At 40.7% G+C, this 22482-nt stretch overlaps 1 protein-coding gene across 9 annotated transcripts in view; it reads right to left on the reverse strand.

Annotated features, from left to right (window-relative positions):
• AGFG1 (ArfGAP with FG repeats 1) overlaps positions 1-21399 on the reverse strand; it is a 36159-nt gene extending 14760 nt beyond the window's left edge. For 7 of the 9 annotated variants that reach the window (XM_039722332.1, XM_039722330.1, XM_039722329.1 and 4 more), the window contains exons 1-4: positions 20977-21234; positions 12072-12165; positions 1436-1551; positions 747-909 (exon numbers count right to left, since the gene is read on the reverse strand). In XM_039722332.1, coding sequence (XP_039578266.1) covers positions 747-909; positions 1436-1551; positions 12072-12165; positions 20977-21143 — 540 coding nt within the window. In that variant the 5' untranslated portion in view covers positions 21144-21234. Of the gene's footprint in view, positions 1-746; positions 910-1435; positions 1552-12071; positions 12166-20972 lie in introns of all 9 variants that reach the window. The other 2 variants (XM_039722333.1, XM_039722331.1) reach the window with 2 other exon arrangements.
• Between the last annotated feature and the right edge of the window lie 1083 nt (positions 21400-22482).

Genomic DNA, 22482 nt, shown 5'->3' on the forward strand with positions numbered 1-22482 from the left:
AGCAATATATTATTAGCAACTTCAGATTTTGTATTTGAATCTGTAAATACTGTACAAATACAAGCAATAAAACTTAATTTTACAACCCAGAAAATTGTTATTCACTACATTCTGAAAAAATCATTAGAATTCAGTATAAGGAGAGAAAAATTGAAGAATTTAATAGCAGGGCTTGAAGTTGCAATTTTCTACTGTTTGTGTTAAAAGAGGTCCATTCAAGAGTTGCCTGTATCTTGATGGCAGTTTTCAAACAAACTGTCTTCCCTCCAAAAATCTAAGTATGCAGTGTTGTTTGACTTTACATTACAGCATACAGATGCCTCCTGAAAGCCAATTAAGACAGTTTCGGAATGCAGAGGAAGCCATAATAAATATGACATGTTTTCATCCACATATTCACTACTAATCTCAGTTAACAACATCAATAATTTTCTTATTTTCAAAGAGAAAATGCAAAAATGAAAATATAACACATTAGGTCTGAACTTTAGAGGTATTTATGAAAAAGACAATCCTATCACATTGGAAAACTCTTCACTGAAAATAACCACTAAAAAATCAATTTGGTCAATAGAAACAAGCTTCATTTAGTACCTGATCTGCAAACTTCAGTAAAATATATGACATACAGTGATCATATTAGCTCCTACAGTCACAGCAGCTGTTACTGCAAGAATTTCTGTGCCATGGAAAGAGTAACAAGGAACTGCAGAACGGTTCTGTGCTCCTCAACAATCATTACTCACTTGGCTAGGTGTGCCCTTGTTTAAGTGCAGTGCGGGTGCAGCTTCTCCCAAGAGAGATTTCAGTGGCTTCACCTCAGGTGTGCTGCTTGTACTACTGGCAGAAGAGCCCGATATGGATGCATGGACTGATGCCACCACCTTTGCTTGCTCTGGAGGAACATACCTACATGCAAGAAGAGCAATGGTTTTTACAAGTTTCACATGAGAAGTTGTTGAGTCTGAAGTTGATAACTGGCAGATCTCAGCTTAGCTCCTGAAACCCTGGTCCTGCAATAGACTGGATCAGTAGTTTGCAAAGTACCCATTCTTTAAATATGAGAGATTTTTTTTAATGGACTAGAATTTAAAGTCATCAATACTTTTAGCACTTATTCAATACAAAACATGCCTTTCCCATGCTAATAAATTGTATGGGAAATAACAGTTTGCAAAAAACCAGTTTGTTGTTGACATTCTCTTAAGCCATTTCTGTTCCATCCATATGAACACTGAGAAACTTGTTTAGTTTGTCTTCTCTGCTTTCTGTAGGAGCTCTACATAAAGTTCAGAAACCATTTCACTTTACACAGCTGTGTAATCTAGTCTGAAGAGCACACTCAAAGAAGGAAATAACACTCAAAATGAGAGCAAACAGTCCATCTTCACTTCTCCTCATAGGGGCAATCTTTATAATAGTAAAGGTATCTTACCATCTTTTCTTTTCATATTTTTCCTGTAGAAATTCCTTTACTTTCTGTGGATCCCTGAAGTCTGGAATTGCTGATGATCTATCATCAAATAGGCCTAGCCAAATCTGTTTGCACACCTTAAAAAAACCACAACAAAGATTAATCAGAGAAAATACCTTAATTCAGAAGCTATTTATATTTGCTATTGTTAATACATTAAACCATTAAAGTGTGTGGCTGCATAATTTATATTCCAGACTGAGCTGCTGTAACAACTGACTGGTGCACCATGTACCTGTCGAAATACCTAAAGTTGCCTGTCACAGCAGGGCAAGCAGATCCCAGCATCTAATTTCACCATTCAACACTCCTTTTACAAAGTATTTGTAGCATGTGCTTATGAAATGCAAAGCACCTAATTTCTACTTGCAATCTTTAAGATTCTTCTCCTTCACCTAATTCTACACATTCCCTTACTGTACTTCAGGGCTTAAAACTGTTTTAAGAGATTCCATATGCCTTAAGCCTCAAATGGTAGATTTTAAAGAATCCAAGGTTCAGTATTTATACTTTTAATTACTATTTGAGTACAAGAACTGTTTTTCCAACAGCTTTTGTTACCATGATGCAGTTTCTACAATACCACATACATTTGAGTGATGGTATGATATAAGGGGTAAAAATACTCTTGCTCCAATTTAATTTTCTAATTGTAGTTGTGAGTGAGCAAAAGTTTAACCACTTGCAAAATTCTCACCACAAGCTCCAATTCCTGAGCAAAACAAGAGGAAAGGTGTTTTCAAAACTAAACAAGACACAGGAGTTTTAACTTGACATGTTTTAAGCCCTTCAGACTATTCTGCAAGTAACCTGAATATGCACCCAAACAATAACACCAAACATTAGCTGCCCTCAGAAATCACAGTGCCCTTTTAGAACAGGTTTCTTCCAGAGAAGCAGTCAAAAAAGCTTTGTTTTCATGATGCATACCTTTTCTTCCCACACCCTTTCTGAAATAGCCCTGACCACCCCTCCTATTTGCCAACTACAAACACGCCCTCTGTCTCTGCAAGTGTCAGGTTTTCAACATTTTCCCCAGTGACCTTCAGACTCTAACAACCAAGAGCAGCAAAACTGATTGCTCTGAAAGTTGGCAAATCAAGGTAGAAGCTGGAATACTCCCACTTCAGTATCTTCCCCAAACTACTTGGCAAACATGATAAATCTTATAGGTCATTTCAAAGATTGCTCAGCATTAGAGAGATTAGGCAGACATCCTAAATACATATTTCATATGTGATGTTTCAGTTCTAAATAGTCCAATTGCATATTCAACATCTAACAGTCCTTATTACCAACATTATCATCATCTACTGGATAGTAACAAACAACAACAGGAAACAGATCTAATGATCAAAAGATATTTTTAAATTAGTATTTATATAGCTAATTTAGAGCTAAGATCAGTAGTTACTACCTCAAACTCAGCAATTCTGCATTCATTCCGCAATTGTACTCCACAACAGGGTCAAGTTCAACTCACTGATTTGAGTTCTCAAAATTAAACAGTCACTTACAGTATAGCAATAGATAAAATTAAGCTTAATATATTTGTTTAATACATCTTTATACAAAATTAAAAGACAAACAGTCAAAAAAGTCACAAGTCTGTTCTAAAGTAAAAGCTAATATCAAGAATTACTGTTTTAACAGTATCGATCTTTCACAACTTTTTGGTAATAAAACATATAAAGTCAGAATATTTATGTGTGCAGCTTTAAACTTGCAGTGAATAGCCTGAAGTGAGCCAGCAGTAGTATTTCCATACTTAGATTTGTGAGTATAACTATACAAGCAGCAGTCATATGATTGCTAGGAGGAAGAGAAGTTCTGCTTGTGGCTATTTACAGAATCTCTAGCAGCAGGAGTTGGTGGTGTTCAAATCCACACAGTCCCTTCCCAACCTCAACTTCAATATTGTAAAGAACATCAGGAAACATTGAAGGAAAGAAAAATTGTGCTTAATTTCAGACAAGCAGAAAGACAAATGTTACAACAGTCCCTACTTCATTCTGCACCCAGCATTGTAACACTTGGGGCTCTACCATGATAATCAGTTTGCATCCAGCCTGGGTTGTGCTGGCAAATGACAGAGGAGGGCCTCTTCCCCACCCATACCAGAGCATCCAATTACTTCTCCTTCTCCTGCCACCCAAAACAAGTCAGATCAAAGAAACTCATCACAATAACCATGTCACTGCTACCATTGAAACCTGAAGGAGATCAACTCACAGCAACAAACCACAACCCAGTTTTTCACGTTTTTCCCTCCCAGTTTTCTGCTTCATCCTCCTCCTAAAGTGCCTGAGCATTTAGAGTGAGGGGGGAAGAAAACAGAAAAAAAAAATCCCTCAAAACAAACAAATAAAAACCCCCAACAACAAACAATTCAAACAAAAAAACCACCCCAGCTCCATGTCAATGTCTCAGGCCATCAGGACCACTAGAGGCAATTTCTATGAGGACTCAGAAAACAAGGTGCTGCGTGCCTTCAGTTCATTACCAGCTACAGAGCCATAGTAGATAGAGTTCCATGAATATGCAAACAGGAACGGAGGAGGACTGTGCTGAACAAACACCTGTTCGTTTAAAGTGATGCAAGCGTCTTAAAGGCATCGGCTCCTGCCATTGCACTGCAATTTTCGCAAACCTTCAGAAAACAGGCTTCCAAAAGTGTTTCCTGGAGCAACTAATTCCTTCTAAATACCTAACCACAAAAGGAAGTAACAAACGAAATATGCTTCAAGTCACTACGGTAATTAATTTAAACAAACTGCCAGGCACTCTTGTGTTCTTCTGTTGCTGGTAGCACAGAGAACAGTTTTACTAAATGGGCAACCAATTTTACTACCAGTTTCACTAATGGACAACCACTAAGACAAAGAACCTACTTAGTCACACACACCTCAAGACATTCCATTGTACCAAAGTCTGACTGCAGGAGCTGTACAAACGCAGTGTAAAACATTTACCACACCAAATGCAAATTAAATTTCACCCAGGTTTCTTGGCCTAAAGAGTTATCAGAGGAAGTACAATTTCTTAGAAGTTCTTAAAATGGACAAGTCTTAAACCAAAACCAGACACCCACGACAGATAAGAGTAGTTTGGATTAGTGGGAATGATGGAAAGAAACCACAAGATTTTAAGTGGGTGTACAACATGACTGGAATACAAAGGGTAAATCACATCCTCATAAGGGCATTTCAGACCATGCTTATGCTAAAAATAGGCTGTTTTGTCTTCCTACTACAGTTGGGCTTGATGATCTTAAAGGTTTTTTCCAACCTACACAATTCTGACTTAAGTCCTTTAGAAAGCTGGATTTTATGAAGTTTTAGAACCACACCAGAAACCATGGAAAGGCACATATTTCTGTCTGAAGTGGCACACAATGCTTTGAACATCAGCAGCCATTCCAAGCAGGCATTCAGAGCCCAATAAAAGGCCCGTTGTCTTCCCTTGTTTGCTGGTGACCTGTCTAGCTATACTTCTGCTACCATCATCTGACTTGACAGGGATCCACAACACAGCATTGATTATGCTTCAAGTGAACCACAAAACAATTTTCAGCCATCTAAAAAAACACAAATGGCAGAGAGCTGTGCAATACCACAGGATGAAATGAAAATTGAAAAATAAAATTTAAAAAATACTGGTATCAGAGACAGAATGCACATCACGTAATTGTATTTTCTTGAAGTAGTTGTCTGTCCACAGTCATTTTAAAGTCACCAACAGTACTGAATCTTGTGCAAAGAAAGAAGTTTGCTGTGAGAACTTTTTATTTTTGCTTCATTTTTTATTGACCACGTCATCACATTTTTTGTTTCAAAGCTATTCAAAAGTGACTCTTGTGATAAATATCAGGGAAACTTATGCCATACAACTTGCTGTTTATGGTGGGGGAAGATTACTCAGCATTTATACCTTTGGTACCCAGATTACTCCCCGCTAATTCACCATCTGAACTGGACAGATACCAAAAGATTCATTACAACAACAACAAAAAAAATAGCACAACTACAGAAAGATCAGACTGGCAACTTTAGTTGCCAACACTTCATCAGAAGCTTCAGTGCTATGTTCTGTCTGGCCCAACAGCTGCCCAGGCAGGACACCTGAACAGCACAGCTACTCCCACAGTTATTCAGCAAGCTATCCACAGCATGTGCTGACTCTTGCAGGGCATTACTTGGAGGACATGGGACAAGGGAGGAACTGCAAAAAGGCATTAAAGGAAATATAAACCTGCACAAACCCAAGCCTTAAGCAAGCAGTTACTCTACTAAACACAGTTTTCTTCTTATTAAATACAAATTCACTATCTGAAAAAAAATCCAAGGACGTAATTGTTCTCAATTTTCTGCAATTTTGAAAATGCATGTTTTGAGAAATACGAATTTGATATCCCAAGGAATATGTATTTCAAACCACCACCCTAACAGCTCCATAAACAAATCACACTCGCAGAGCTCATTCAGAAAATGCTACTGCTGAAGTTGTATGACACATCTTCAGCCCCATTTTAACAGAATTACTCATTCCTTTGCTTTTACAGATAAGATATGAACCATCATCCCAACTAACCACACAATTACACAACACTACTATTAAGGTATTGGGCCTAAAAATTCCATGGCTTTCTGAAATCCTTCTACATTGCACCATCTCCTTGGGAATACTCTGGTTCAGCCATTTAATATTAATATTGTTCTTTCTGCAACAGCAGCACCAATAAGCCTGCGCTCAAAAGCTCTGTTTATTTGCTGAAAGCTTTTCTGTACTCCTCCTTTTGATAACCACAGCTCTATCAAACAAAATGCTCTGCTTAGAGAAGAGCCTGACAAGCTGGAGCCAAGAGTAAACATTCCAGTTATGTGGAAGCCCGTAGAAACAGTGGAACATATCCAACAATCCATAATCATTGTCCACTGTCCCTGAAAAGTATAATTAGTCCATGTCCCACTGGTTCACCAACAGAGCAGGGGAAAAAAAGGAGAGCATTGAAGTCAGAATGACTAAGCGTATGCAGCATTTGAAAGTCTACTTTTGTTGAAGACTTGACAGAAGCCATACTTTGAAGTTTTGCCCCTACTACACTCTGGGGGCTGTAAAAAATCAAGACAAAGCACAGTTTTACCTCATCAGATAACAATAAGTAGATTAGAAGATTCAGCAGTTGTCTTCATGGAATTTAAAAGTTCATGAGAATCCCTTTACAACTGCTTTGGGAAGGATAGTACCTGTCCTCTGCCAACAAGCTCCAGTCCTGCAAGGGATGTCATTAGACACTTGGCAACCAGATACTGGGACGTTCAGAATTAGATCAGCAAGTACAGCATGAAGTAAAGAGGGAAAGAGAATCACAACCAGAATCAACCTACTCACCCTGACCTAGATAAAAACCCAGGAGGTAGCAAGGCAGAAACTGTGAGTTTCCGTAACTTAAATATATCATTAAAAGGAGAAAATGGGCCAAGTGCATATTGCATGTTATAATAAAGCCTTTACCTATATTTCTCTTCATACCATTGGTTTCCCTGAATCTGCACTCCACAGCTATTCCATCTGAGGGAAAACTGTTTTCCCAGAGTAATTATATTTACCATACATTAGGTTTTCCATACATTATTTCCATTTGTAGTCCTACACTTTGAGAAATTACCTTCGTTTTCAGCTTTGACAGAAAGCAACAAAGAACACATCCCATTCAGTGCATATCTGGCACACAACAAAGTTAATCAGAAAGGTTTCTGGTTTAAAACTTAGCTTCCAGTAACATTTCATGCTTTCAGGAGTTCCAAGAAGGGGTCAAAGACTAAAAGAAAAATACATGTACCTGTTTTCCACAAAAGTTTAGCTTTTGTTTCACTTTGTATTTGTTCAAATGTTTGGGGGTTTTTTACCTGTTTGTTTTTAGAGTTGGGCAAGTAGGAAAGAACAGGCCTACTAAAAAACTTCTAATTAAGAAAAGAAGCAGCAATATCCATTAAATTTTGCACAAACCCTGATAATCTGAGACTTCGGTTATTTCTATTCCAATGCTATGTATTTCAACTACCACATAAAGCTTTGCCATGTCATAACTATTTCACTGATAGAGATCTCCAGAGTGTGGGGAAAGGCGGATATAGGAGAGACAAAGGCCTTCTGCTTACACAACACATTGAGCCACACACTTCAGAAACTCCTGTTAGCACAGTTGTGTTAGTCAGGAAGAATAAAAATTCAGTCAGGCCAGCAAAGTTAAGTTCTTAAGCCTCCTGCTCTTGTGTGTGGCGAAGGCAGCAAGGCAAGGAAAAGCTCTCACAGGACACATCCTTGTGTTGATAGAAGCTGCACTTCAACCTAGGAAAAAGCACACCACTTGACCTACAACACTTCTGGAGACCCAGACATACCACTGCATAGGAAGATTACACGTGTCAGTCTAGTTTAAAAGCTCTAACAAGATAATACCTTTCAGTAGGCTGGTAAATGCCAAATTAGATTTCTTCTTCTCCCCATCCCTGTCAATGAAATATCTTCAGTTATGCACCAAATATAATGCTGGCAGTGAAAAGAACTGCACATTACCACACAACAAAACTATGTTCCAAAACATAACACCCTACAGGAACAAAGATTTGGAAACAGTTTCTTTATGTAAGCAAGTTATAGCTTTGTTTGGTAATCCTGCACTTCTGATGTCAATATTATTCATTAATCTCTGTAGGTTAAAAGAATTTTATACTGCCAGAGTACTGATTTCAAAAGCTGTTTCGGTCCAGAAGTTACAGTGGTTTCATAAGCAGAGTGAAGGCAGTAAATCCAGCTAACAAAGACATTGTTCTACACACAATCAGCTCCTGTATCTCTGTATCGTATTAGCAGAACCAGCAATGTACTCCAAGGACACCTGACTGCACAGCTCACACTGTCAGCACTCATCAGCTCCAGCTCAGGACTGCTCCTTCCACTCCAGGCTTTCCAGGCCACATTCCACAGTAAAGGAGATTCTAGGGAAGCATTCTGGTCTGGCCTAACACCAGCTCTGAACCAGACTCAGACTACTGCCAGTTCTGCAAGAGTGCAGGAAACGGGGACTTGCACAGGTGCTATTGAGAGTCAGGAGAATTGGCACCAAACCAAAATTCAGCACTATTAAAATAACTCCCAGCAGCTGAGCATACCCTCATGTATTCTACTCATTACCTCAGGTAAACACAGTCTTTGCCCCAGAGTAGCAGAGATTTTCTAAATCCAAGACCATCAAGATCTTTTTCTTCAACCACATGCATATTAGAATGGGTTATTTGGAAAGGTTATAAAATACCTGTCATTTTTCAAATAGGTAGGAGAAAAATTAACTCTAACTAGTTTGCCTCATAATACTATTCTTCATCTTAGAAGAAAAGTTTCTGAATATTCACAGCTATAATGGCAACAGAAGATTAGCACCACCTCCACTTTCTTCAAACAGCAAGTTCACTTCCTACTACCACTGCACAACTGAACCAGAGGCCGAACCAGCACTAGCATCACTTGAGGATGAGTATTCAAACAGACACATCTCCATATCACTCTCTCCTCGTTATTCCTAACGAGAAAATGTGAAAATACCTCACACTGCTCTTTATGAAGATAGCAAGGAGACAAAAAACCCTACCAGTGAGTCAGAACTGCCTTTATCCTTCAAAAGGATTTCCGAAGGCACTTGAGGAATGCCAGCTGGAAGATGCCTCCATTCTTGCTGCAGTGACCTAATGCCAACATTAGCAAAACTGGAGACTGGTCAGCTGTTTATACCTTCAGATGAGTAAGCAACACCAAAATATAGGTGCCTTCTAACACAGTACTAAGGATTGAAAACTCTGTTTGAAGCAGTAAAAACTCATTTAAAATAATGTTCAAGCTACCTGTGCCAGAAAGACATTTCTTAGAATGTGTATATATGGGGAAGAAGATGGTGTCTCACCTAAGGAAGAGCTGCTCTGAATAATCTCTCCCTGAAGCAGTTGCTTTGCAGAAGCCTTTCAGTAACTGAATGTTTTACCCATGTGTGCCACAAAGAAGGTCATTTACAACAACTGGGGAAAGTTGGTATTTTAAATATTAAGTGTTTTGCATTTTTTTCTTTGTTTGGTTTGAGTGGTTGGGTTTTTTTAGAGGACTTCAACCTCATACAATAAACTGACCTTGTAAATACCCTTTGAAGGAGAGTGGAAAACTACTTCCTCTAAGAATAACTCAGCACCTTAACTACTTTATCTCAGGGACGTTTTCTTGCTATTTTACTTTGTATTCAGAACAAGATCCCTATTGTACAACCATGATCTACTCATCTGGAAGGAAGAAAGGTTATCAGAGAGGCCTTGCCTGTGTTACAGAAAGACTAAAACAACAAAGTTGGAAAGTATTTTAGAAGTTACAGAAAAATGGAAGTTAAACACGATAGATTGCCAAAAAAGTTGAGCTTCTTTTTATATGTATTGCTGTGGAATAGTTTTAATTGTTGATATTACAACATGGGACAATTCCATGTTTGAGAAGTCTTATTTTGGGCAATTTCCTTTCTTCATACACACACAAGAGCCTCCTACACTGGACAGTAAGCTAAGCAAAAAATCATTTTTTGTGAGGTGAGATTAATTTCCTCTGTCCAATACATTATCTTATCTGCAGATAAGTATTCCAAAGTCCAATACCAACAAGAGGAAGCAAAATGCCTATTTAACTACTGCAATATGAAGTACAACAACATGTTTAACTTTTAAACTTCTAACAGTGTTTTAAAAAACAATCATTTCTGTTCAATATTTGAGCCCTCCTTAAAGGTACCATTGGCACTTACAAGTGTCTATTCAGTTCTACTTAAGAATTAAAGCAATAATCAACAACCTAAAACTAAACTCAGAAGGACATCTTTATTTATGAGGCAGCTCATTCAAATCATTGCAATTCTCTAATTAGAGTGCTACAGATGCAAAGACCTCTGCTTTTGAAAGAGTAGCACTGCAGAGGTCTGTGAATTTTTTTTTAATGTCAATAATAAATTATGTATCAACTAAATCATTATGATTAGCAGACTAGTCATGGCTATAATGAGAAGGGCAACCACACTAATCAGTTGAGAAGGGATCACTTAAGGTTCCAGATCAGTGAAAACAAACTCATAGCACTCTCTAGACATAGCAAGTTTAGTAAAAAATGAAATTAAAACAATTACAGGGAGGGAGCTACAAATACGTTTTCCTTTACACTTTGTGAAGCTTAAAGCAAAGCTGAAGTTTACAATCTAATCTTATGGAAAGAGCCTCCAACACACTATTTATGTGAATCCACAGAAGATTCTTTATTAAATTTCCCTATGCAAAAAGTCAGTAACACTGACTTTTATACTGATTAATATATGCTCCATAGATATACACACACATATGCAATGCTCTACAGTTTTAAAAAACCCAACCAACCTAAGCCATCAAGAGTATTTTATAAAGTCTGTGAGAGTTCAGGCCTTTTTCTAGCTATGTCTAGAGTAATTGGCCACTATCAGTCATTTCAACAAATAACACATGTTTACCAGGGCAGAAAAAGAAATTACTACTTCTGTTTTCATTCTTCAACCTGACAGTTATGAATGGACCAACTTTAAGAAAGTTAAGTATCAGCATTTTACTGAATGATGGGATTTATCCCCACAAAGCTTCACAAAAGCACACTAATAAAACACATTCTAGCCTACAATCAATAGTTCTACTAAACAGGGTACAGATGCAATCAGTGTGAAGCAGAACCTTATCTAGTTTGAACAGAGGCAAAATCTGCCTCTAAAATCCTCAAGGCTACAGCACGTTATTAAAACACAAACTTCATCCTCAGACTGAAGTCAGCAATTGCCACATCCAGGACTTAACAGCTCCATGTATTCCCACAGAGTCTATCCAACATTTACCTCAGATTTTTTCTTCTATTAAAAGGAACAAAAAGTCAGTATGCTAGAACTGGTCCTCTTCAAAGCTGCCACAAACTACTCACTAGATAACAATTTCTCCCTTACCTTCCTCTGTCCAAGAACATTCAATATGGATATACTTTAAAACATATATGCAAGTATATGGATATACTTTTATTAATTATAAATTAATTATTTATTGGTTAGTAGTATTATTTTATTAAGTATTAAAACTACTAGAAGACTTTCTGACACAAAGTGTGAAGAAATACAGCTACAAGCTGTACTTTTGTATTTATTTTTGGCAGAGTACACTCTTTCAGGAAATACTGCTGCAGTCAGTTTCAAGTTCTGAGCTTACAGGAAAAAAAAAGGTAGCTGCATATTGCCTTATGCAAAATCAAAAGAAAACCCAAATCAGAAATACTGATCATGTGAGTCTGGACTGTCTGGGTTGGGCAATAACATTATGATGATCAGCTACCCAATGAAACAAGCTCTTCAGAAGCCTCATTTCAAACGATGTTGGCTTCAAAAGACTTCTGTCTAGCTTTTGCCAAAAAACAAACCCAAACAAAAAACCCAAAGTTTTCTTTAAGTAGTGTTTTTAACTTTAGTATTAATGTGCCAAACCCACTTTATTTTCCAAATAATACTTACTTCATTTCCATGTTTCTGCAGAAATTCTATTTCCTGTTGTGTGAACGTAGTCATTGAAATCGACTTCACTCTGTGGGGTGGATTCAAGCCCCGCCTGAAAGAAGAAAGAGGTATTCAGCATTTCAGAAATTTGTCATCATACAATCACGTTTAATGCTACAGCTAGAAGTCAGTCAGTTTCAAAATCAGGAGCCATCTCTGTACAGCTCATTCTTGGTACTGCCATACAACTTAAGGCTGTGTAAGCTCTTCTCAAAGTAACACTCACTATACAAAGCCGAATAACAGAACTTCAGGGGAGACCAATATTCACAATCGCTCATGCAAAGTCACTCAGGCACTTTCTATGCAAATTTAAGAAAAAAAATTATACTTTTATTTTTTAATCCTAATCTGCTTCACCTTTGCCTCTACCTTTTGTCTCTCATTCTTGGGTTTCTTGGTTGTAGTTTCCTTTCCCTCCAACTCCTTCCTCACTTGGATCTCTTATTACAACTTCTACACAGTAACTACATTTCTTAAATTGCCCAGCTCAGTATTTTTGTCTTCCCTTAACCTACATTTCCTGTTTCCTCACAGCATCTTTTTATAGTTTGCTTTTTGCCCCTGCACTCACAGGGGCTTACTCCTCTTCCTGAACACTACAGAAGTAACGCAATAAAAACAATAAAAGGCACTGGTTTTATCATGCTCTCAAACAAGAGATACCATTGCTAATGCCACAGCTCCAAACGTGAGCAGCTCTGCCTGAAGCCCAGATTGGCAGCACTCTCACATCCACAGCAGGGCCAGCAGAACACCAGGCATTTGTGCTGCCACAGCCTGACACTGTCAAACCCAGCTCAGTCACAGCCTGCAAGCACAGAGAGAAAACATGCTGAGCAACAGCACCAGGGAAGAAAAAGCTTGCTTTCTTTTCCAACTCCTTCTTTAAATACATTCTAGCTACTGCTTTTGCCCACAACTGCTTTCAATCAAACCCAAGCTGTGCTTTGCCCAATGGATGCAAGAACATCCCATCCTATATGTGCCAAGCACTGGAGACACTCACCCAGGGGCCAGTTTAACACTCAGGTTAATCAGGCCTGCATTTCTGAAATACCATCTTAAAAAACAATTCATAAACATTAACCATGAGATACCAAAGCACACAAAAAGCTTTCCAGGGATGCAATACAGGCCTAACAAATCACTAAGAAAATCAACTGATAGCTGTATTGTTTATATTTATCCCTACACTTTTAATTCTAAATTTGGTTCAGATAGCTTTTAAGAATTAAAAAAAAAACCCACTAACATCTAATTTAGGACAGCCAGCAGTTTTCTTCAAACTCCGTGATTATCCCAAGAACATTAGCTATAAATTACATTGTTATCATCAGAACAGCCTATGACAAAAATTTGATATTCTGAATATTAACATTATATTCAGCTTTGGCAGAAAAATTTTAGCACTTCAAATTTTCCAAGTAAGTCTAATGGGAAAAATACGGTTATGCATTTAGCTTGGAAATTCACCTTCACACCTAAATTCAAGTGTACCTGTAAGACAATTCTGATCCTATGTTAAACAACTCCACATTTTTAATCATAAGTTGAATAGGTTAGAACATTAAGCAGTAACATTTTAGCCTAAGTTTCATCAGACAAATTCTAAGTTCTCAAACAAATTTGAGATAATCACTGTTTGAAACACTTGGATAAACAATTAATTGTATATTGCAAAGAAATGCAGGCATTTTGAATACCTTAAAAGCAGAAGTCATTTACAAACCTACAGGCATATAAAATTAGTTTTACAGAATACCATTTGCTTCAGCAAACTTTTGAAATCAGAGCAGCTGATATTAGACTCCACAGCACCTTAACAAGGTAGAAGTTTCACTGAAGTTGGTGAAAGAGGTTTTATGGTAGTTGATTAAACTATCTTCTCTCAAAATATTTAAATTTCTTGGTAAATTAAAGTTACTAATTTAACATCTTTCATCTAGCTGTATCATCAATACAAATAAACTACATTTATTAAAATACTACATTATTATCTAAGTTTTTTTTTTAAGTAAGTACTCATTTTAATATGATATAATTTAAAAGAAACCTGTAGGAGTTCTATGCAGTTAAAATTCATTGTTTCAGAGCTGGTGCTAGGATTAGGTTTTGCTTATTTTGACTTTTAAAAGAAACACCTTCTCAGTCTGTGCATGCAAGTAATTACATTTCACTAAATGGCACTTTTAGCATCACATAGTGAGTGACAGCATAGAAACAAATTTGGCATCCACGTGGCATTTCACACAGATCTGCTCCATCAAATGTTATATGACAATTGCTGTCCCTTGCTTTTACAGTAAGTATAAAAGCAGTTCTGTCTGCCTTAGTCTGTTCAATTTACTCTCCTCCTAGTAATTACAACAGCAGCACAGTTAGGTAGTTGTAAACTATTTAATGGCTATTTAGAAGCCAGAGCTATTCACTAACACATTCACATGTTTCTCAGCACAGCCAGTATATCTCAACTTTCCCACTAGCTCCTGCTGGAAATTCCTTTTGCAGTAAGTACAGTTTGAGTGCTCTGTTGTACCTGCGTTTCAAATTTCAAGGCACTGCACAAGTTCTTTAAGACTTACCTACTCCACACTGCTCTACCAGGGCTCTTCAGAGCATTTACAGCAGCAAACACTGACATCCTCAGTACCTTCAGCTCTGTTAAGCAGCAATATTAAACATGGTTGAGGCCTAGATAAGATTTTGTTAAATCTCACCAGAGACTTCCTCCATGCCTCTCTCTCCAGTGAAGAGTTCAGACATATAAGGTTTCCTGGTATACACACTATATCCACATGGGATAAGAGGAATTCACATTTTTCTTACACCATCCTGCTAAAAGAAGCAAGACATCCCACCCTAAAGATCCGATCACCACACAGAGGTGTCAGATGTCTGGCAGGATGAAAGAGAGCATGGCACCAAGTCAGTGGTCCAGGAGTATTGGAAATTCTGAACAAAACTTTAACAGCCATAATCCAAAGTAAACTATAAAGCTGCAATACTGTACATTCAAGTATTTATGTCCATTGAATATGGCAAAGGATGCAGGGAACCTATGTAAAGCTTCCTCTTATGCTAAAGCAGTCTAAGAAGTCAGCCTGGAACAAGGAATTCAAGACAAGAAGCTGCACACAAGCACAGCCCAAGCATTATTTTCCTTAGATAAATTACTTTGATTTTACCATTAGAACAGCAAACTATTTTTTTATGATTTCTAACTAACATCCATGAATTGCCTGGAATTTCCCTAAAACAGAGCAGTTGTGCAATTTTTGAAAGAGGATTCAAGGACCAACCCTTCCTTACCTTACAGAGACTATTTAATGACCCAAATGATTCACAAACACCTCATCTACATATGGGGGAAGCTTACTGGGAGACAGCCAAGTACAATTATCCCTTATGAGGAATTAACAAACCTCCTTTTTCGTAGGAAAAATGTTTCTTTCCTTGTATTTGACAAGTGTTCCACACAGTTCTAGTGCTTTACAGTACTCCCTATTAACAGGGGACAGAATGGATTACAGTCCCTTAGTGCAAATTATCCATGCCTAAATTTAAATTGACCCTGAACAAGTATTTGCAACCTGCCCCTGTGCAGCAGTACCAGTCACTCCCTTCCCTACAACAGGGCTCCTGGGGAAGGCAGCAACCAAACGCTACCTCAGCACTTAAACCAGACTGCAGCTCTCTCCTCCCCAGAGGCCCTGGAGAAGGATGACAGAGTAAGACAATTCTGCCATCTGCACTTATCCAGCACACCAGAGCTAGAACATCCCACACAGAGATCCCACTCATCACTGCCAACTTCTTCACGCTCAGCAACGATTATTTCTGTGGAAGAGCACCGTGACCAGAGCTTCCAGCCTGGAGAGTCTCCTGCACTGACCCTCACTGAGTCACAGCTCAGCGTAGGGGCAGCTTCAGAGAATATGAGACCTCTGTTCTCCAGAGGGCATTGTTAAACTGGTGCTCTCACAAACAAAGGAAGCTTTAAGGCCACTGACACAGGATTCTGCAGTCTGGCAGTTGAAACATTAAACATTCAAAACACAGTCAACAAGCAGTGGATATTTGTTTCTAACATAATTTAGCGGCAAATTATAGTTGAACTTGTGATTGTTGGCAGAGCAGCCGACTGCAAAGGCTAGGGCTGGGAGGGGAGAAAAATGTGAAGAGTGAGCTGTGGCAGAACAGAGGGTCCCTTTCGTGGGAGGAACGGTGGGCAGACGGCTGCTCAACACTGCTCATGTCCCCTGGATCAGATTTTAACACCACCTCGCACCTAAGCCAGCAAAATCTGATCCCCTAAAATGCAGGAAGTTAATGAGGCAAGTCAAATACCAAGCCATCATAGAGCACCCCACACGCCCAGATGTCCAGAAAACAAGCACCAGAAAACCCAGTGTCACAGCATTCATTATTATTTCTGTGCTACTGTAATTAGCAAAAAGGAATATAAGCAGCACTGGCCACTCCTGATACTTGTAGACCTCCCTGGAGACCCTCCGCCATCTCACAAGCTCATTTATTTTTAATAGCAGACGACTCATACACACATTTTGAAGCAGAGTTAAGGTTAATTTAGGATTCTTCTTAAAAAATAACAGAACATTCTTTCTGAACTGCATGGTGTTCACTGTGGTATAGACACGTTTCCTTTGCTCTCCTGCCTTGCAACAGAAAACAAGAAATATAGTAACACAGAAAATATCCTTAAAATACATATATATACACACAGAGAGACCCAGAATACATGGAGTCATTTTCCAAACATGCTCCAAAGGAAAAAAAGGACTGAAAAGTCAGGCTAACTCAATCACCTTCACTCTAGCACTGTTCATTTAGACTATTTTAATTTCTGCTAAACTTATTCTAGGGAAAGAACAATAACTTATCACCCTGCACAGAGATGTTACAGTTTGTTACTATTCTATCAGCGACCAAATACTTCTGTCTGGCTGATACAGAAGTCCCCTTCCCATGAAAATTTTAAATTTAAAATTGCAACTAGGAGCATTACAAGCAGCCAGAAGAAGGCCAACAGTTGTAAAAAATTAGCATAAAAGGGCTTTACCATTTCTCAAAGTATCTATTATGCTCTAAATATTCCTTGTTGCTGAACAAGAGACATCCTAAGTAAGTTGGGAGGGAGTTAAGAGGGCAGCGAGAGAAAGGATAGGAGTGCCTTAATTATCACATCAGCAGATACAAAAACGAGTCAAGATTAAAAAAAAATATATATAATAGAAAACATGTGCAAGCAGACTGTTAAACAGGGATATTTTATGTTGGTGAACTGAAAAACATGTTCTTTTTATCAAAGTTGGGAGCGGGCTGACTCGAGTGCTACAGAAGTACTTGAAAGCAGAGATGCACAGACAGCTGAGATACAAGGCAGAGAGGCATTTGATAAGACAAAGGGAAGGATGTCACTGTCAGCAGGCCACATGGGAGCATCCAGGAAAACAATAGTCATAGCTACCAACACAACCCTTTGAATCAAAGGACTTCTGTCAAACCAAAATAATCTCCCTGCCAACATTTCCCAAGATGCAGGTTTGCTGTAATAAAGAGAAATCTTCCTGTGGTGTATGACTGTAATCTTGACCTGAGCACACTGCTCCTCCAGAGCACCTCCTCCTGCTCTCAGACACAAATTGTGTATAACTCCAGATATCCTAGATTCTTGTACAACACCAAAAAGTTGAGTTACCTTGTGTGATGCTAGCACACTTTTTTTTGCCCACATGAAGAATTTAAACACAGGGGACTAGTGGAACTATTTTAAGAGGAATCTAATTCACACCACTGTGCATGAACTTTCTGCTACATGCACCATTTTGCACAGCAGAACTTCTGCTCTGGTGAGCCTGATCTGACCTGGTCACTTAAACCCCAGGTACTACGGAAAAAACCTCCTGTCATCCACACTTCTGACTTGACAAGACTCATCTTCAGCATTAAGTCAGAAACAGATCTTTTTAGCAAAGCCACTAGTTCTGTCACTGTTTTTAGCAGCATATGAAAAAGCTAGATACATTGTTTTGGGAAGCAGTAGAGGGAATAGTATGTTTTTAAACCTAAATCTAGTAATACATAGCATCATTCTTTTGATACACATGAAATACTTAAAGGAAATTCAGGATGGATCCAGAATTAGATTTTGGATGTGACTAGACAGTCCTTGCCATGACAATGAATAAACACTTCAGAAAACTAGTAAAAAAAGTTATACTACAGTTTAAAAGAGCTTAGAGTTAACTGTTTCTAGAATAACATGCTTATTTAAGATGATACTGATGTTAGCAATCACTTTTAATTGAGAAACCTTTCTGAAGGAGACTTTTTAATCTACTAGTATTTTAATCTTGCATTGGGCACTTCATACTTGAAAAAACTAGTCTACTTGACTCCAAGAATGCTTCCTGTACCAGATTAGAAAAAAAAATTAAACCAAGAAGCAATGCAAGTCATTCACATAGCATATAAACAAGATAAAGTACCAAGATTATTAAAATCTTACAGTAAAGCAAGTGCTATGAGGCAGAACACAAACAGCCAATTAGAACTACAAAAGCAGCAGTACTTGTATATTTGCTACTATGTTGTTTGTTCCCAAGTCCTTTCCCTACACATTCTACAGTGAAAAGCATTTGGAAATAAACAAGTTGTTTGAAGAACTGTTCGGACAGAGTGTTAAAAATAAGTTTCTAGTTATGAAACAGACATGACCTACAGCGAGTCTCATCACTAACAAATAAACACACCACTGGCTAGGTCATAAGGTGTTAACCAATGCATACGATCCTGCACACACAACTTATGGCAGTTTTTCCAAGTTGACATGAAAGAATGAGTCCAATTTGATTTTAGAGGGAAACTTTAAGTCCTCTTAATAGTCATTTACTCCAGCTGTAAGTGTAGGTGTCACTAGCTGTAAGAACCAAACGTCATTTGTGGTTGCTTTTTTGCAGCAAGACAAAAACACTGCATATTTAGAATGAAAAAACCATTTGCATTTCACTGGAATACCGATACATTAACCACGTTTTTGTAGATAGTCTTCCTCCTTTAAGCATGGTAACATCCAAATGATGGCCAACACCAAGTGGCAGCTGTCCCCTGCTTATGAGCTGCTTCACTGCCTGTACATCCTTTTGGTTGCTGTAAATTGGACTGTGTTAGTTGTCCATACCTCCCAGCCAACAGATAAAAGGAACAAACCCTTCTGAACCCACACTAAGCATCTCAGCAGCACTCACAATATACTTGTCTATTAAGGTTAAGAAGCCTGAAAAATAAAGACAAACACTCCCATGGTATAGCTTTACCACACTTTCAGTTTAACCCAGTAAAGAACATGTGCAACCATTAAATAAGCTCAGTGCAGTAGCTTAAAATAGCTTCACATGCCAGCACAAATAACAAGTTGCTAAGAGAGCAAACAATAGCCAGAGCTGGCTGATGGAGTGGCATGTTTGTGGGAAAAACTAGGGTCTCTTTTCAATTTCACAACCTAAATGTATTTTCTGTATTTGCATCAAGTCTGTTCAGAAGCCTACATAAAGTAGAAGAACTCCAAGTCTAATTAGCTGTCTATTAGTATAAAAGGCAGTTTGTTCCATGTAAATTCAGCAAAGAACTAATATATTTGCTTTGCATTTCAACATAATTACCAACTCTGTTCTAAAACACAAGATCTTACTTGGAAAGGCTGTTTGGGGAAGTAAGGGGACAGAAATTAGTTCAGGCTCCTGAATGCCTATTAGAAACACCAATCTGTATCCTCTGACATACTATTTATTACTTCTTTAGTTACTGTGATTCTGCTCCATTCCATTAGCACAATGCTACAGAATCATATAAAAGCAAACAGATACAGCTAAGGAGATGGCAGCACTGAAGACAGCAGGGTCTTTCTCCCAAATTATGGATATGTGTAATTCACAACTGACTGACCTCAACTCTTAGTTTCATACACACTATCTCTGGGAAGGATGGGTGGAAAAGGGAGGAGTAGTGGGAAGGCCCATACAGGAATGAGGAACAGGAAAAATGCAATCACTTTATCAACGCCAATCCCTTTCCAAGGTTTATATATATAGTTTGCAGGAAATAGTCGATATAAAGTCAAAAAAAACCCAACCAGCTTGTACTTTTCTGATCAAGTCTCTTAAACCATTGGGCCTGGAGTTTATAGACTGAGACAGAGCTTAAAGGGCTGTCTTACAAACTACCACCAAGCAGAACTCGATGCACATAAAGCTATGCTGGTGGTTTAACTTAACGTTTAAGTAGTATCTGTAAACGCATTCACGGCAGGGTTTGTATCCCCGCATCTTCGAGGCTGTCATGACAGTGAACTGCTAAGCCACGTGCCCCTTCCCTTCCCACAAGTATTGTCGTACGCTTGCTTCATTAACCGCCCCTCCAACACGTCCGTGGGGTGGTGGCGCTCGGGCGGCCCGTGCGCGCTCCCGCTGCGTGCCTGAAGCCTCCCCAGGCTCATCTCCGGGCCGCGGGGCTGCCGAGCGCCCCAGCGCCGCACACCCTGCCAGCGGCGGCCACCTCCGCACGGGGGGCTCCGACGGGGATTTCCAGCGAACGCGCCCGGGAAAGCCTCCCGAGGGCCTCCCTCCCTTCCCCGAGAGAGCCCCCTGCCCGCTGCCCTCCGACGTGGCCAGGCCGGCGGCAGGAAGGGCGAGCGCAGCGGGAGCGGCGGCGCTGCGAGCCCCGCGGCGGGGCTGCACCGCCCGGCCGCCGCCGCCCTGCGGACGCGTGCCCCGGCGGCCGGGGGCGGAGGTCACCGCTGCCGGGGGGATGGAGCCGGCGGTCCCCTCCCGCACTCACTCACAGGATGCCGGAGCAGGAGGTGCACACGAAGCTGCCCACGGTCATGTCGGTGTAGGTGGGGCCCCGCTGGTCGCAGTCGAAGCACTTGCGGTTGGGCGGGAGGCTGCTCATCTCCCGCAGCAGCTTCAGGTGCTTCTCCTCCTGCTTCCGCTTGGCGCTCGCGGCCATGGCCCCGCCGGCGAGGGACGGCCCGGCACGGCGCCGGGCCCCGCTCACACCCCGGCGGCGGCGGCGCTGCGGGGCTCGGCCGGCGGGAGGGCACAACCGGCGCCAGCCGGCGGGCCGGTGAGAGAGTGCGGTGGCCGCTGACGCGGACCGGCTGCCCCACGAGGGAGGGAGCGGGCGGGGGCCGCGGCTGAGGGGAAGCAGCGGCAGCGGCACCGGGCCCGGGGCGGCGGAATGACGAGCCCGGGCGGAACCTGCGCGACACCTTTATGAGCTCAGCGAGGAGATGGCGGCGGCGGCGGAGCCCTGCGCGCCCGCCGTCTGCAGCGCCCCCTGTCGTGCGGGAGGACTCTCTACACCCCCTCGGTCCGTCACGCCGCGACCCCGGCCCGGGCGGCGCCTCCGGCGGGGCCGAATCACCCCGCGTGACCCGGCGGGGCGGGGGGCAGTCCTGTGGAGAATCCCGGTGGAAAAATATCGATAAACAGTGAGTGCAGTTAGACTTTCCTCGGGGAGGAAGGGGATGGCCTCCCCTCCCAGCGGGGCGCTCGGGGCGGGCTGTTCCCCTCACACCGCGGGGTGAGCGCCAGGCAGTCCCCGCCGCCCCTCAGCCCCTCGTGGGCAGCGGGCTCAGCCCGGCTGCGGAGAGCGGGAGGTGCTCCGTGAAAGAACGAGCACGTGCCTCGTCCCCACCCCAGCGCTGCCCGTGTCCCTCTGTGTAGCAAAAGTCTGGAAATTCCGGCACGGAGCGTGGCGAGAGCAGAGGCGCTCCCGCTCCCAGCCCGGTGCCCGGGTCCTGGCTGGTGGCCCAGGTTCCGTGAGGAGCGTCAGGGCGGATTGCAGCAGGCAGCGGGTTTGTGGGAGAACATCCCGACCCCCACCCCTGGCTTTCTTGGGACGCAGATGAGAAATGCACAGTTTTCCTTTGGGAATTTGGTGCCGGGCTGGCGGTTCCCACAGCAGGAGAGAGAGCAGAGCCAGCAGTCATGTACTTGTGGTACCCAAGAGGAAACCCCAGTTTCCACAAAATAAGTGTTTGTTCTATACAAAGGTGCCTAACAGTGTGCAAAATCAATGTTAGGAAAAAAAAAAAGTCAATGCACTTCATATTTCAGTGATTTCATTTACAAAACACCCTAGCAACGCTATGTATGATTAAAATCTTTTAAGGTTTAATTACCCAATACAATGTATTTAGGGTCAAGTTTTGTGCTCCTGACGTCAGTACACATTCAAGCAAGATCTGATACACTGTATTTTCCTCATAGTTTAAGTTAAAAAAAAATCTAGGACTAGGTGTTCAGCATCAGTAATCTGTCCTTCCTCTTCTGACTCCTCTGGA

The sequence above is a fragment of the Passer montanus genome, unplaced genomic scaffold, assembly GCF_014805655.1.
Source record: "Passer montanus isolate IOZ18808 unplaced genomic scaffold, ASM1480565v1 scaffold48, whole genome shotgun sequence".
NCBI lineage: Eukaryota > Metazoa > Chordata > Aves > Passeriformes > Passeridae > Passer > Passer montanus.